The sequence below is a fragment of the Leuresthes tenuis genome, unplaced genomic scaffold (genome assembly GCF_036924035.1).
Source record: "Leuresthes tenuis unplaced genomic scaffold, fLeuTen1.0.hap1 SCAF_12, whole genome shotgun sequence".
NCBI classification, from domain to species: Eukaryota; Metazoa; Chordata; class Actinopteri; order Atheriniformes; family Atherinopsidae; genus Leuresthes; species Leuresthes tenuis.
The window spans coordinates 28,171,482-28,186,013 of NW_027325366.1; the positions used below are offsets into that span (position 1 = coordinate 28,171,482).

Below are 14,532 nucleotides of genomic sequence, written 5' to 3' on the forward strand. Positions count from 1 at the left end.
AATGAAACTCTCTCCGACTCACAGATGCTGCAAATGCAACAACTGCTCGCTTAGCTGCTGGCGGCAGCCAAAATGCAATATTTCTTATACTCATTTCTACATTAACAAACATGAACGCAGCATCTTCTTCCTCTGAACTCCACACATCGCATGCGTCAACATAGGAGCAATATTCAAAGTGTTTATTTGATACCCACAGCTAAAGTGTGACCCTTATATTCAGCAGGCAGTGCCTGCTAACAACAGCGTAGATTTGTCACAGTTCTCGAGCAAACCCTGCCTCAGAAAACTGAGGTCACAAGACTACAGGCAATAAGACCCAACTTAAAAGAGTGATGAAAGAGATTAGAGCTACAGATTATCATGGAGTTTTTTGTAATAACTGTCGTAAAAATAACTGCAACTTCCTTTTAATGTTTGTGACTAATGCTTTCAGATTAGAAGTACGGGCATATTTTACCACCATCTTTTTGCTGAAAATATTAAGCATCACCTCTCAAAAGCTCCTTTTAAACTGCACAAATTATCCACGCTCTGGCTGTCGTCGTCTCAGGTTTATCAGCCGTGGTTTAGATTGGCAGGGATGTAAATATGAGGACTCAATGAGAGCACCACCAATGCTGAGAGACAATGTTCTTTAAACGGCCACTCTGGCCCCCAAAATGGATTCTCACACGAGGAGTTGAGAGAATCCACAACTCTGTTACAACAGCTATCTCCTTTTCAGGATTCTCTTCATACTTTTGTATGAGTCAACATCAGTTTGATGATAACTTGGCAATCATCGAAAGTAAAGAATAAACAGCAGAACTTCAGCAGTACCAAGCTGCCTGCCATTGTGCTGCAGGTTATTTTAAACTTGTTCAATTCATAATGTTTAACAGGTGGTAGCCTACAGCTAAGAGTGGCTGATTTCAGAGAACAAAGGGGCAACCAGAAGCAGCGTTCATCCACATTTACTGTAGAGAATAAGAATGATGACACAGTGAAGCTCAGCCTTGGACCGGCCCATCTTTGAGCTCCACCAAGAAAAGACCACGGCCACGGATAGATTTTGATTGGTTTTCGGCTTTTTAAAATTGTTTAATAAATGCAGATACAATATTGTTTGACACTATTGCCATTTTGGTTGTTGTGTGGCCTTGGTCGTCCATTTAAATTGGAACAATGTTTGCAACCATCTTTTCATAAGTACCTTTACGGTTTTTATAGTCCTGAACACCCGGATGAACATGCTCTCTAACTGAGGGTTTCCATTTGGAGCAACATACTGTATGTAGCACACTGAAGGGAGTCAACAGCCTTGTATTAGTGGGTTTGCATATATACATGCTAACGTGGTGTAAAAAGTCCTAAGTTATTGCTTTCCATTTTTACTTTGTTTCAAACCAAATGATGATGCTGTGCAACTACATCCATGACGTTAACGGTCATCACCTTAAGACAAACAAGAACTTTCTTAAACCTGAAATAAGTTTGAGAGCAATCTCATAAAAAGCTAAAGACAAAATAGAGAAAAAACCCTAAAATTTGCCGCTTCTACAGGAACTACAAACATGTCATAAACCATTTGAAAATGCAATTACCTGGCTCTGAATGTAAATTGTTAACTTTGATCTCATGAGAATTGTCTTTTAAAAGTAAAATGCTGGGTGTATTGAAAATGATGACATAATTTAAAAACAATCACATGGTATCAGGGAAGCAAGAAACACTCAAACATCCCTCCACAGCGTCATGTGATTATGGATAATCTTTTTTACACTCTACATCATTTGTAAAGATCTATAGATACACTCCTAATCTTCCTTCTTAATTCTAATTTTCCAATATTTATTTTTTTATTCAAATTGCTCATTTTAATAAAGTATCTTTACTGGGGCACATCTGCATATGTTGCATCTAATCTTAAAGGGTTAAGCGCCTCAAGATAATTTCTTTTTCGTTGTATATGCATCGCAGAACAAGGTGGTTCTGATGCTATGAAACAACACTGTCATAGTGATTAAATTATGACATTTCTGTAGGTTTCTTCCAGCTGCAGTTGAATAGAAACAATTGTCATGGTTATTCAAATTGATTGTGGTCAGCTCAAACGGTTGCTATCGGGCAGTTATGTGCCAACTGTGACGGCCTATGTTGGATCTGTTAAATGCCTATGATAAACCCCTTTGTGGCAAAATTGAAATATTAGGCCATTGTTATCGCACTTGCCCCCATACTGCAGCTGGGACAGGGCTAAAAATCAGCTAGTTTTACTCAAGTTTACCGGTGTTTCCTCTTTTTACAGTTTACACAGTGCTTCACACCAAAACAAATGCTCTCCCTTCCCCCATAAATGGTATGGTCCAGAGAGAAGTAGCTAAATGGAATATATTAACATTTGAAACATTACACAGAGACAAAAAATGATTTAATGTGATACGGTTTGATAGATGTAATGTTATGAAGAAGGAATTTCCAGAGCTTATGAGTTATATTATTAAGCATAATATTTAAGGCTTATCTGTTTTTCCAGGTGCCAGCAGAGTGGAGGAGTACAATAAGAATAATAGCAACAACTGACCGTGGCTGGGCCTAATCTGACAGCACACCCCGACAAAACAATGTTCCCAGCTATCCCTTAAACAAGAAACACAGAAGCCACATGTTGAAGAAACACACCGAGCACAGGCAGCTTAATGGCAGCAACATGGGCTGCATGAACACGGCTGCTGGGTAAACATCGAGCACTGCACAGTTACTCCGGTGGGTGCCTCTGGCTTCCGCTTCAATCACTCATCTTTGTTATAAACACTCAACGCCTTCGTCGTGATTATCTTTCATCCGAATGAAGGTTAGCCTAGCCACGGCTGCTAGTTGGCTAGCAAACCTTTCCTGGGTATTTTCTTCCCATCACCGCCATCTTGAGCCGAGCCAAGCAGCCATTATTTTGCAAGTTTAAATTCACACTTTGCATTTGTTTTCGTCAGCGGTGTCACATCGGAAGGGTGCAAATGAGTTTATTGCGGGTGCAGAAGGGAGTAAACCGCTGGACAGTTAGCCGCTACATGCTACCTGAGCGAGCTGACGCACGACCCCAAACTCTGGCTGCCGTGTGAGGATGGGACGGCTCGTTGGTGTGACGAGTATTTCTATTAATTTACAGAGTTACCTTTCACTGAACGTCAACAAAGTGTGCACTAACCTCGTTGTATGACATGCTGTCACACTTTTGCTAGATACATGGATAAGTTGGGTAGAAAGAGGTTATATTTATCCCCGTGGTGTCCTACACTTTGCAACGAGTGCCTCACTATGTCACCAAATATACGCTGGAAAGTAATAGCAGCAGTAATATTAATGCGTTTTCTTCACATAAGTCGGATAGGGATATGTTTGCTATGTCAAGTGTGTTTCAGCTGTCGATATAATGCTATCGCCAAGCACTGTATCTCAACAGCCGCTGACACCTCCAGCAGGGCGGAGATGCATGCAGCACCACCATAGCACGGTGTTGTGTCTTCTACTTTATGCCTGTTTAAAATGAATTAACACTCCCGGAATAAACGTGAGTCGTTTCTTTATGAGCTTGGCAGTGTCAATTTTGCCTGGTGTGTGCATTAAACCATAAGTGAAGGCTGACTGTCCAGTCAGCCGCTTGCTCAGCATCAAAGTTGGGGAAATTGAGGCTAAAGTCGTCAAACACAACAGTGGCGTTAGGAGGTCTGTACCACTTATTTCAGGTGGGATATGTACTCATCAGAGGAGATAACGGGCAGAGGCGGCTGTGATCCTGTTCAGTGGCATACCTTTAACAGCAAGGCCTTCGTTCTGGCGCCATCTTCTTGAAGCCCATGAAATCCAAACAGTGAACTGCAAGTAAAGGACAGACAACACACAGGCGGTTCCGTATTACTTAGGGGGGGTGGGGGGGCAATCATATTTGTTGTTTGAAACTGCGCGAAGGAAATATAAATTGCAGAAAAGAAGCGGGCGAGACCGTTCACACAATACACAATCTAACCTGTCAATTCCGACCAGGCTCTCTTTCTCTTGCGCTGTTAGCTTCGGAAAGTCCTCTTCGATTTCAGTCGCTTTTCCCGACGCCATTTTCTCCTCGTCATTACCAGCAACGCCGAGACTCCGGGCAGCAGCGGCGGTGAGCGACACTCCGCACGATTTCATGGAGAAGGAAAGGGCAGATCAGCGGGACCGAGCAACTCCGGCAGAACGCAGTAACAACGAAACAGTTGCACACCTATCCAGGATTAAAACGGGGCGTAGCGTAATTCTTGCCAAATCCTCAAGGAAATGATCCTTTCAAGTTCCCCTCCACACTCGTCATTGTACATCAAAACACAGCGTGTATTCCAGTCCCAATTTATGCATGAAGTTGATGTAATGTTGGGTTGTAGGAGTGAGTGTTTTTTGATAATATCGCAAACTTCCCCAACCAGCGGCTCAAAGTTGTTGTAATTGTGTCACATAGGCAAACGCACGCCGCCACCGTCGGCACGCCCTCTGCTTAGCCCTTCCAATCAGTGTTCGACGTCGGCAGTCACATGACTGCCTCCAGTAGAAGTGATAGCGAACACGCGGACGAGCACGCGCACGCACACAGATTATACCCCTCAAGGCCCCGCCTTCTAAATTGTGACTGGTCCGTCACCTTCTGTTATGATTACGTAACTGTATTTTCGAGGAAAGCTATTGGTTAAAAAAGATGTCATTTCTGTTAAGGATATTCGTTGCAACGTTGCACATGTACTTTTTGTTAAATAGATACTCACAATGAGGACTCAGAAAAAGTCCAATGTTGGGTAAATACATGCAATGAAATAGACATAAACATTAAAATGTATAAAAAAAAAATGAGAAACAAAAATGAAAAAAGCACTACTTTAAAAGACTCCTAATCTTAAATATTCATGATCATACACGTTTTGCCTGCTTAAATGCTAGTTTAGTATATTCTTTTATAATTATTTTCAATCATAAAATAATATTTCAAACATTCAAGAGTAATTATACATATATATATATATATGCATAATAATAAATTAGTTTTTATTAATCAAATAATTTTAATTGAAAGAATAGCTGCATTTTTTCAACTATTTTTAATTTTATTTTCCTATTTTGTTCTCTTTTGCCACTGTGCATCGGCCAAGACAAAAGCAACACGTTTCAGATGAGCAACATCAAGACAACTAGAAACAGAATCATAACATGATAAAATTATCTATATGATTATAATCCAAACATGAAAATACAACCCCAAAACACTCAACCAGATCTGCTTATTTAGACAGAATGATTTGTCTGTTTAATTTACCCTCACACTCCCAATTTACCCTCCCGCAAAGTTGTTTTTCTGTCTTATCAGTCAGTTTCTGTGCACTGGATGGGTGCGTAATCATAATTAAATAATTTTGTAAATGGAATATAATAGTAGTATGAACCCCCCCCAAAAACAAAAAATTAAGTAAACCCTGGCCTTGTGAAACAGTACCTGTTTCAAACGTGAGCAAATACAGATTGACAAGTAGAAAAAATCTAAAAAAAAAAAGTCATTGTGACATTTTCCCATTGGCTGTAACAAATTTGGTAAAGTGAAGAAACACTGCAGTCACATTCCACCACTATGTAATGCTTGTGTCATGCTTTGATTTAGTTACCAATAGCTACATTACCTCGGGCATTCACAGTATGTCATCACAACGGGTTGAGGGTGAAGTATGATGGACAACAAAATGTAGACTAAATATATCAAATTGTGTCAAGAACAATAAAACCCTCAAAATGGACCAGTCACACTTGTTTTGGAAAAGTAGGAACACCAGAATTTACTTTGCTAATATCATACATCTGCTCTTAAGACAAAAAGAAAAAGAACGACTTATTGTCCGGCAAGTAACCAGTAAACCTGGCGACTCATTTTTGTCCCACATTTAATTAGCAAATTAAAGATTTTACTTTTGTGTCGTTAAACCAGAGAATTTACTTGTAAGAGGTGATTTTGCCTCATTTACATGGGAAACATCTGTTAGGCTTGTTCATAATTGTGTCTTAAACCACTTTCCTCAACATGAATGTATTGCAGATTCTAATTAAATCTGCAAACAGTTAAATGTCACATTTTTCCACATATACTTGAGTTTTAGTGGATGTTCTGTTTTTCTTGTTCTTATGCCTAATTACACTTTGTGTCCCTCTCACACTCAACACTTTGTTTTGCTGTATCAAGTTTTGGGTAGGAACCACATAATTAAACTTTACTGGGTTATGTTTTAATTATATCTTTAGAATGTGACAAATATAACTTGAGTATAAGAAACAGTGCCGTTTAACTATAAACAATGATACCAGCCTGTTTTTACAGTGGCAATTTGATTTGACCAGTACATGCTGAATTTTAGAAACTGTAATTCAAAGCATGTTTCTTCTCTTGTGTTACCAGTTTTGTTGATTACTCAGTCATATCGTATTTTTATGAATAATTTAGGGGTGAAGGGATTAGATTTATAGATTTATTCATCTATAAAGCCCTTTTTTGTGAACTTTCTAGTTATCTTGCTCTTTACTTAATTAGAAATCCATTTTACACTGGACTAGGTCACAAAACGTATAATCCTTGAGAGCCACAGGGTCAATACAAAGCTCAGAAAATTGTCTTTTATCTTCTATGACTCTTATAAGTGCAGTCATTTCCAAAAACCTTTGAATTACATACCATAATACCCTTTATCTGATTTAAATGTCTCTAGAAATACATGGGGTACAGAGGCACAATACTCTGTGATGTTTAAGGTATTCCGAATTGTTTGTGTTCTTATCATTAATTCATTATTGTTGTTGTTCACTTATTGTTTCAGAACATCATGAGAAATTAGGGGCTTGGGTCTAAACTGGCCCTTGAGACTCATTTTATAACCTCAGTGAAGGTTATAAAAGGAGTTTTTTATTCATTTCAAAATGAAATGTAGAATGCAAACAGTACACGTGTAGTTTGTGCAGGTCTATTTTTTAAGCATTGAATTAGATCACCTGTAAATTCTAGATATAAAATGCGTATAGTTCAAACTAAGATGTTATGAGATGTTTGGAAAATGTACTTATGAAATTCATTTCTATAGTTTTTTTTATTCTGAGATCTAATACAGTCTTCAGCTGCCCTTCATTTGTTTATATCTTTATATTTTGCTTTGAAATAGCCAGACTTTCTTGTAATCTTGAAAAGTTTTCTCAACAGTGAGCTATTAATCAGGCATTAATTTAGGCTTAAAAAAGACAGCAAAGAACAAATTCCTAATTGATTATTTTCTCATTTCTTTCAGCTGCCTCTACAAAAGTCTTATTTGGAATCACCAAAAAGGTGAATCCCCAAGAGACATTAACCAAACACCTGGCTTATCTCAGCATGGTGTGCAGTGTGTCCTTAAACTTTTTGAGGAAACTGGAAAAGTGGAGGACAAAAGTTGAAGTTGAAGGCATCAGATGAACTGTATCCATTAATGATGGCTGATTGAAACTCATCGTAAATGGTCTCCATGGAAGGGTGGCTGTCAAGAAGCCATTCTTAAGGAAGGGAAACAGGGAGAAAAGGCTGAGCTATGCCAAATGACACAAGAAATGGACTGAAAATCAGTGGCAAAAGGTCTTATGGAGGGATGAATCCTCCCCAGAGCCCAGACCTCAACATTATTGAAGCAGTGTGGGATCATCTTGACAGAAAATGGAACAAAAGGCAGCCAACATCCAAAGAAGAGCTTTGGGATGTTCTTCAAGAAGCCTGGAAAACTATTCCTGAGGACGACTTGAAGCAATGACAGAAAGCTTGTTTAAGAGGGTTCAGCTGTGTTGAAGAAGAAAGATGCTCAAACCAAATATTGTCTGTCAAGCTCATTAGAATTGTATCTTACCTTTTGTTCTTATATACTGTATTTACATTTATGTTTGCACGTTTCATTAGATCTCTGCACCTATTTCCAATTTTTCTGGCAATATAAATTAAAATAAGGGGTGACTCCAGACTTCCCCACAATACTGTATTTTAAGTGCTTTATTTCAAAATGATCACATATAACTAAGATTTGATAAACTTTTGAATTATTTTAGTTAACAATTTAGTTCAGACTATGACCAAAGTTTCAAAGATAGCAACCCCAATCATGTGCAAGTCTGCGCTCCTGGGGTGTAAAGGTAGATAAGGCTGCACGCGGCAGACTGACCTCTCGGTTTCTTTTACTTTGACCGTCAAAAATTATGCAAATGACGGCGGACGTGCAGGCATCTGAGGACAGCCCTGCGCACTCCAAAATGGCGAACCGCGACAAGGGTAAGCAGGCCCACAAACGAAAAGCTTTCTCGGTGATATTCTGTAAGCATGCCTCAAACATCAGACTTGCTTGTTCCCTTTAATGTCACAGCTGTGAGCTTTGCTTCCGCTCCTGCTGAAACGTCGACGTATTTAGCCGCAGCGTTAACTTTCCAACTGTTAGCTTCAGTTGTCTGATGCTAACTTATAACCAGGCCTGGGAACTTCAGTAAGTTCTGAAAGCAGCCACCGGTTAGACTTTGTTATTGTTGCAGTAACAGTCACGTTAACACTCGGAATGATGGAGTTTATTGCTAACTTATGGGTTGTCGCTTTCAAAGACCTCTGTGAAGTTTGCAACAGTGATCAGGACTCAGGTTTTTCTAGCCAGTCGTTGCCTCTGTGTGCTAACTGTATTTATTTTCCACACAAAGAACTGGATGAGGAGATTTACGACAAGGTCGTAGATCTAACAGAATACGCCAAACGACAGCGATGGTGGAACCGCCTTTTCGGGAAAAACTCCGGCCCTGTAGCAGAGAAATACTCTGTGGCCACGCAGCTCGCCATAGGAGGAGTGAGCGGATGGTAAGTATTCACCTTATTAACGCATCATGCTACTTTCCCCTTCCAAAACAAAGTGTCTCAGACACACACTGCTATTTAAATCTACTTGTCTCTCATGTTGTCCCATATCTCTCCTGCACTTCCTGCTGACTGTATGGACATTGCTGCCTTATGCTGACAGGCTGCAGAGTCACTGGGAATATGGATGGGTTATGAAACAACAGCCTCCTGGAGACAGACACCCATAATGTCCCCCACTTGTCCCATTGAGAGGCAGTTAAGACACCCACATCAAATGAGATGCAAAACAATTACAGCTCATGCCAGAGCAAACTGTGATGAGCTTGTTTCTCTTTCACTCTGAGCGTAATCTGGCCTCACTTTTATGTTTTGTGTCTTCTTGTGCCTCACATTTTGACTGTTGCGCATCAGTTTCTGGACATTTGTGGTGTGTTGATTTTGTGTCTTACATCTTTTGTTTCACATGGGTCACATTGCATCTCTTGATGGTTGTGGTTTGCTTCATTCTGGTTGTTTCCCATCTCTTTGTGTGTCGTTTTATGGGCCCGGTTTGGGTTGTTTCATACCTCTGTTTTCTGTGAGAAGGCAACGATCCATGTAATGTAAATTTTGTCATCCTTGCCTGCCCAAACGGGCCCAGCAGGTCCCTCTGCAGCCCAGATACTCGTAGTTGTGTGCTGACTGCGAGTGTCTGGATCAACCCACATTGGTAATGACAGCATGCCAGATGAAAAAGAGGAGGAGCAGAAGAACAACATGGCCGTTTTTATGTCATGATAACCTCCTTCACCATGTGAAATAGGAGCATTATTTTAGTGCCCTGGCCATAAGTCGCCACAGTTAACAAGCCCAAATTACACAGTGTGTGCCACACTTTATGTCTCTTTTGGCTGTTTTGTGTCTGTTTCTGAAGAAGTTAATGTCAGACTGTGTAATACGAGCTAAACCTGTCACAGACAAGAACAGTTTTTACCGGTACTCACTGTTATCACTGGCTTCTTGTTCTTCTGTGTACCTGTTTCGTCTTACTTCTGGGTCAAAGCCCAGCATCGGAGCTATTTAGTCCAGTTGAGCATATCCATGCATGAGTAACTCCCAGCAGCATTATCCGGCTGAGTCAGGGCCCACGTCCATCCAGATAGCTCTTTTCTCTGCAGAAACGCTTCTGCTTCCTTCTAAGCGTTACCATTCTGTCGACATCACATCTCCACTTTAACCATCGTTTAGTCATAAACAAGCTTTCCGTCTTTGCTCTGTAATATCTCTTTGTAAGTCTACTATTTAGCACGTTTTTCCACCATTAGAACCAAACGGAGGACGCTTCATCTTGCCAACGTAACAGCTCACGACTCGATTTGACAGCTGTGGAGTGGGGAGAGGTCGGTGTGTATGGCAAAATTCATCGTAGTCGGCAGTACAATGAATATCGTAGTTTTGTGCAAGTGCTACTAGTCAAAGGTTCCCACTTCCTGGTATTATTTTTGGCTAAACAGGAGACAGTTTAAAGCAGGACTATCTGCTGTCACCTGCAACACAGACTGTCATTCCTTTTCATTTTAACAGACCGTTTTATCCTTGTCTCGACCAAATTGTTAATATTACTACCATCAACATTTAGTTTGACCGATCTGCTCCCACAAATGGGCTTCTCTATCTGATATGTCATAGCCTACCGCTCACAATAGACGGACCTAGCAAGAACAAGTTTATCTTCTGTTTTGCTGCTGAGAAAGACGCTGGGTGCAGTGCTGCCACATATGCTCTCTGTCTGTTGGGAACAGTTGAAATACTGTGAAACTCTCAGTAAAACATGCTACATGACACAAGCTCGTAATCCTACTTTGAGAAATCTAGTCTGCTTTAGATATTTTTTAAAACATGTTGGAATAATGTTCCACACTCTTGGTGATTTGTTTCAGGTGTGCAGGTTATCTCTTCCAGAAGGTTGGAAAAGTTGCTGCTACATCTGTAGGGGGTGGTCTTCTACTGCTGCAGGTATTTCTGCACCAGTATCCACAAACATGCCCGAGTCGAACATTGCAGTAGGCTCCAAATATTTTCCTCGATCAGCCGCCTCTCATCCTCCTCTTATTTGCTTTCCAGATAGCTAACAACAGCGGCTACATCCAAGTGGACTGGAAGAGAGTAGAGAAGGATGTCAACAAAGCTAAAAAGCAGTTGAAGAAGGGAACAAATCAAGCAGCCCCTGAGCTAAACACATTTTTTGAAAAGGTAAGATTTTTTTTCTTCCCGTCAAGCTTAAAAACAAAGCTGAATAACAAAGGAACCGTGGATACTGATCCAGATGGACGTCAAACGTCAATTGCATGTGGGCCTTTGTTTAAATGTTCATGCTCATCCATTGATAACATTTTGAATAATCCTACTAACAAACAACAGCATCCAGAGAGGACGCTCTTTACTGTGACTCTGATTCATACCTAAAGTTAATGAGCTCTTCATTTACTCGTTTGTTCTGCTGTTAACAAACACAACCCCTATGGAGCATAGATGGGTAAAATATGACCCAAGGATCAGAAGAATATGTGGGACCAACTCAACCCAGCCAGCTAGTTCTTGAATGCAAACAAACAAAAAAAAAAAAATCAGTTAAAGGAGCCTTTTATTGATGAATGGATCCTGTACTGGATTAAACTTGATTGTATCATTGTTTACATTTAGGCTGGGCTAAATGTCATCTCTGACAGTCGTCGGTTGGCAATGTCAGACTTAAAGGTAGAATGTTTAATATGCTAAAAGATTAGCATGCCTTTTTTTTTGTTTGTTTAACTAGGCGTGCTACTCATGCTAAGCTCACAAAACGTAGCAAACCTCTCTGTGATTCTTTAATCCAGAAACACTGTTTAACAGAGCCAGCTCGCATAATGTGCCGGTGTGTGAATTCATATGTCCAAGCTGCTCTGTAACTTCCCTGATTTAGCATCTTTAATGGCATATCTTGGACATCTCTCTTTACTTGGGTCTCTCGCTTATTTACACTGATACTATCTATCTAAAAAAGCCAGAAAAAAACCCTCTTTTTATAGGTCTGGCATGTAGGATGTGGTGACATCTTTCAGCACAAAAGAGGCCAGAACCCCACAATGTTTATATCATTAACACAACTTCTAACATATCATCTTGGTTGTTTTTGCATTTTTTTGTTGCAGCGAACTCCCTTTTAAAAACTTGTGTTAAAGACACTGAACGTGAAGTAACGTCAGCTGAGAACGAGTTGTGAGGACTTTCTGAACTGAAGGATGTCTTGTTTTTTTCAGTCCACAGAGTTTGTGAAGAAAAACATTGTTGTCACAAGTGGCTTCGTCGGAGGATTCCTGCTCGGCCTGGCATCTTAGGGTCTGCCAAAGGAGAGCAGTCTGTGCGCGTCTCTGATGTTCGGAAAAACTGTAGGTCGTTGCCGGAAGGTTTTTAATTGTTTTGACAGTTGGCATCCAGTTTCAGTTTAGCTTCTTGATATATGTTCTCCATAAACTGCACATCCTTTTTGTCTCCAATACTGTTCAACAACATGACGGGCGATGTCGATGTGGAATCTCTTTGACCACAATGTCTCTCTCTCTTAATACATGTTTTGGTCTAAATGTTCATGCATATCATGCGGAATTACTTTGAAAGGAAAAACACAAAGGCCATCAGGATTTTAATATATTTATTTATATGAACCAAAATGATATTGTTCCAGTATAACTTGCACTGTGTTTGTGCTAAAATCAGACAGGCTCTGGGTAGCTAAAAGCCTTTAAATTCACCTTCACATGTCATAGGACTCCATTAAAGCAAGTGTTATGTTTTTCAATACCAGACATTATTACCAGTCTTTTGAGTGAAAGCTTGAATGTTGTTATTATTATTTAGTGCTGATGGATATGAGATTGTTATGCCTTTTTCAGAGATGCTAATTGAGTTCTATCTGCCTCCCCTGCATCTCTTTTTGTTTTTTAAATGTATCTGGTTCAGGAAATGAATTGATGCTTGTGGTACTGAAGCTTGTGGTGCCTACTCTATAAGTAAATAAATAATAATAATAAAAAAAAAAAGATAAAATGTTCCATTTGTGTGTTTTTACTCTTGGCCTTGTGTCTGGGATGTGTCTTAGTCATTTCCTATGTTATTCTTTTTCTCAGTGGGAGTTTCACAGATTTCCAAAACTAGAATGAAGGACAGCAACAGCATTTTAAAATGAGTTGCAATGACTCCACAGAGTAAGTTTCCAACAAAGTTGTTTGTATTTTATTTCCCAGTGAGTCGCAGAGTTGTTCCGATACGATGATGCCTACTCAGACGTGTAGAAATGTAAAGCATACGTGGAAACAAAGCAAGCTTTAAAAAAGAACATTTCTCATTTTATCACAGGACTAGCCTCGTATCCATATTTACTGTTTGAGCTCAATTATTTTTCATTCCCATTCAGTATAGTTCTATTCTAAAAACAAAAAATGACAACTCATGTAGATGTGAAGTTCTCCCATGAGAAGGAATGCATTTACAGCCTGTTTTTGTGTGTTTGTTCACCTCATGTTCAATATCAATATGCAAATCACAAAATGGACATTTGTTGTTACTATTTACATATTTAGTGATAAGTAGAGTACGTCTTGTATATGATCTTGAATTAGTTTTATTAGATATTGGAGTGTAGCCATGTTGCCTGAATTTGTGAAGTGAAAGTGCAGTTTGACACCAGCTTTCCTCTTGTAGTTATTTTCCCTTTGCTGTATATGAAATTAATATTTTAAAATATATTCTTTGAATAAGCAAACATGGATGTGGTTCCTATGAATTGTTTCTTTTCATAAAGCCATTAAATGCATTCAGGGGTTCGATCAGGGATTTAAAGAAAGATTGGAATTCTTTGTGGAAATTTAGGAACATTTTCACACTTGAGATTGGAGCCATTATCATTCTAAGGGGAAACCAGAACAACCGGTTTTCTGTCAATCCAGGTTTGTACATTAAATGCTTATTAGTTTTGGTTTTGTCCGTGTGTTGTTCAACTTGATTTGATTCGTTTAGTTATTTTTGTCAGGCGAGCCATGTTAAGAAACAATGTTTTGCTGTTTAGAACTTGATGAGTGTTTGGTTATTGATCCATTGTAGTCACAATATAAAACAAAGTATAGTTCTCTAATTTTTTCAACTATGTGATGCTATCATCATCATTTCAAACAGAAAGCTTCCTCCACCTCTCCGATCACCAGAATCTCTTCAGACGGTGTCCTTATTTTTCCAAGTAAAATTCTATTTTGTATTCTAAACTTCTTTTCTGATAAAATATATAACGACAGGGTAGGGTAAACAAATCAAGTAAAATACCCTCAGGACTCTGCCAAGCAGTGACTCATTTCTTTGAAGCCACGTGTTTAATATACTTACTTTTTCTTCTGGGTTTGTCGTTTTACTCATGTCTTTCTTTTAGATTTTTGAACGTATATTTTCTGAAGTATTGTACATATTTTCACTGATATATTACACGTAACGGTTTCTAAAGTATTATACAGACTCAAAAATGCGCATGCTCTAATATTGTATGTACCCAACCTACGTTTCCCGCGTTGCTAGGAGACAAAGGCAAAACCGTTCCTTGGTAACCAATAACAGACCATTGGAAGCTAGCCGCTGAGCAG

The 14,532-nt window shown here is 39.3% G+C and overlaps 2 protein-coding genes across 2 annotated transcripts in view; one reads left to right on the forward strand and one right to left on the reverse strand.

The window, feature by feature from the left end:
* The window catches only part of kdm6a (lysine (K)-specific demethylase 6A), a 39,260-nt gene extending 34,770 nt beyond the window's left edge, over nucleotides 1-4,490 (reverse strand). Inside the window, exons 1-2 of the mRNA XM_072397370.1 lie at nucleotides 4,007-4,490; nucleotides 3,792-3,855 (exon numbers count right to left, since the gene is read on the reverse strand). Coding sequence (XP_072253471.1) covers nucleotides 3,792-3,855; nucleotides 4,007-4,167 — 225 coding nt within the window. The 5' untranslated portion in view covers nucleotides 4,168-4,490. The remainder of the gene's footprint in view (nucleotides 1-3,791; nucleotides 3,856-4,006) is intronic.
* A 3,741-nt stretch (nucleotides 4,491-8,231) lies between these two features.
* On the forward strand, nucleotides 8,232-12,933 carry fundc1 (FUN14 domain containing 1). Its single transcript, XM_072397371.1, has 5 exons — nucleotides 8,232-8,320; nucleotides 8,734-8,887; nucleotides 10,807-10,882; nucleotides 10,991-11,119; nucleotides 12,166-12,933. The coding sequence occupies exons 1-5, from the start codon at nucleotides 8,248-8,250 to the stop codon at nucleotides 12,241-12,243; spliced, it is 510 nt and encodes a 169-aa protein (XP_072253472.1). The 5' UTR covers nucleotides 8,232-8,247; the 3' UTR covers nucleotides 12,244-12,933.
* Nucleotides 12,934-14,532: the final 1,599 nt, after the last annotated feature.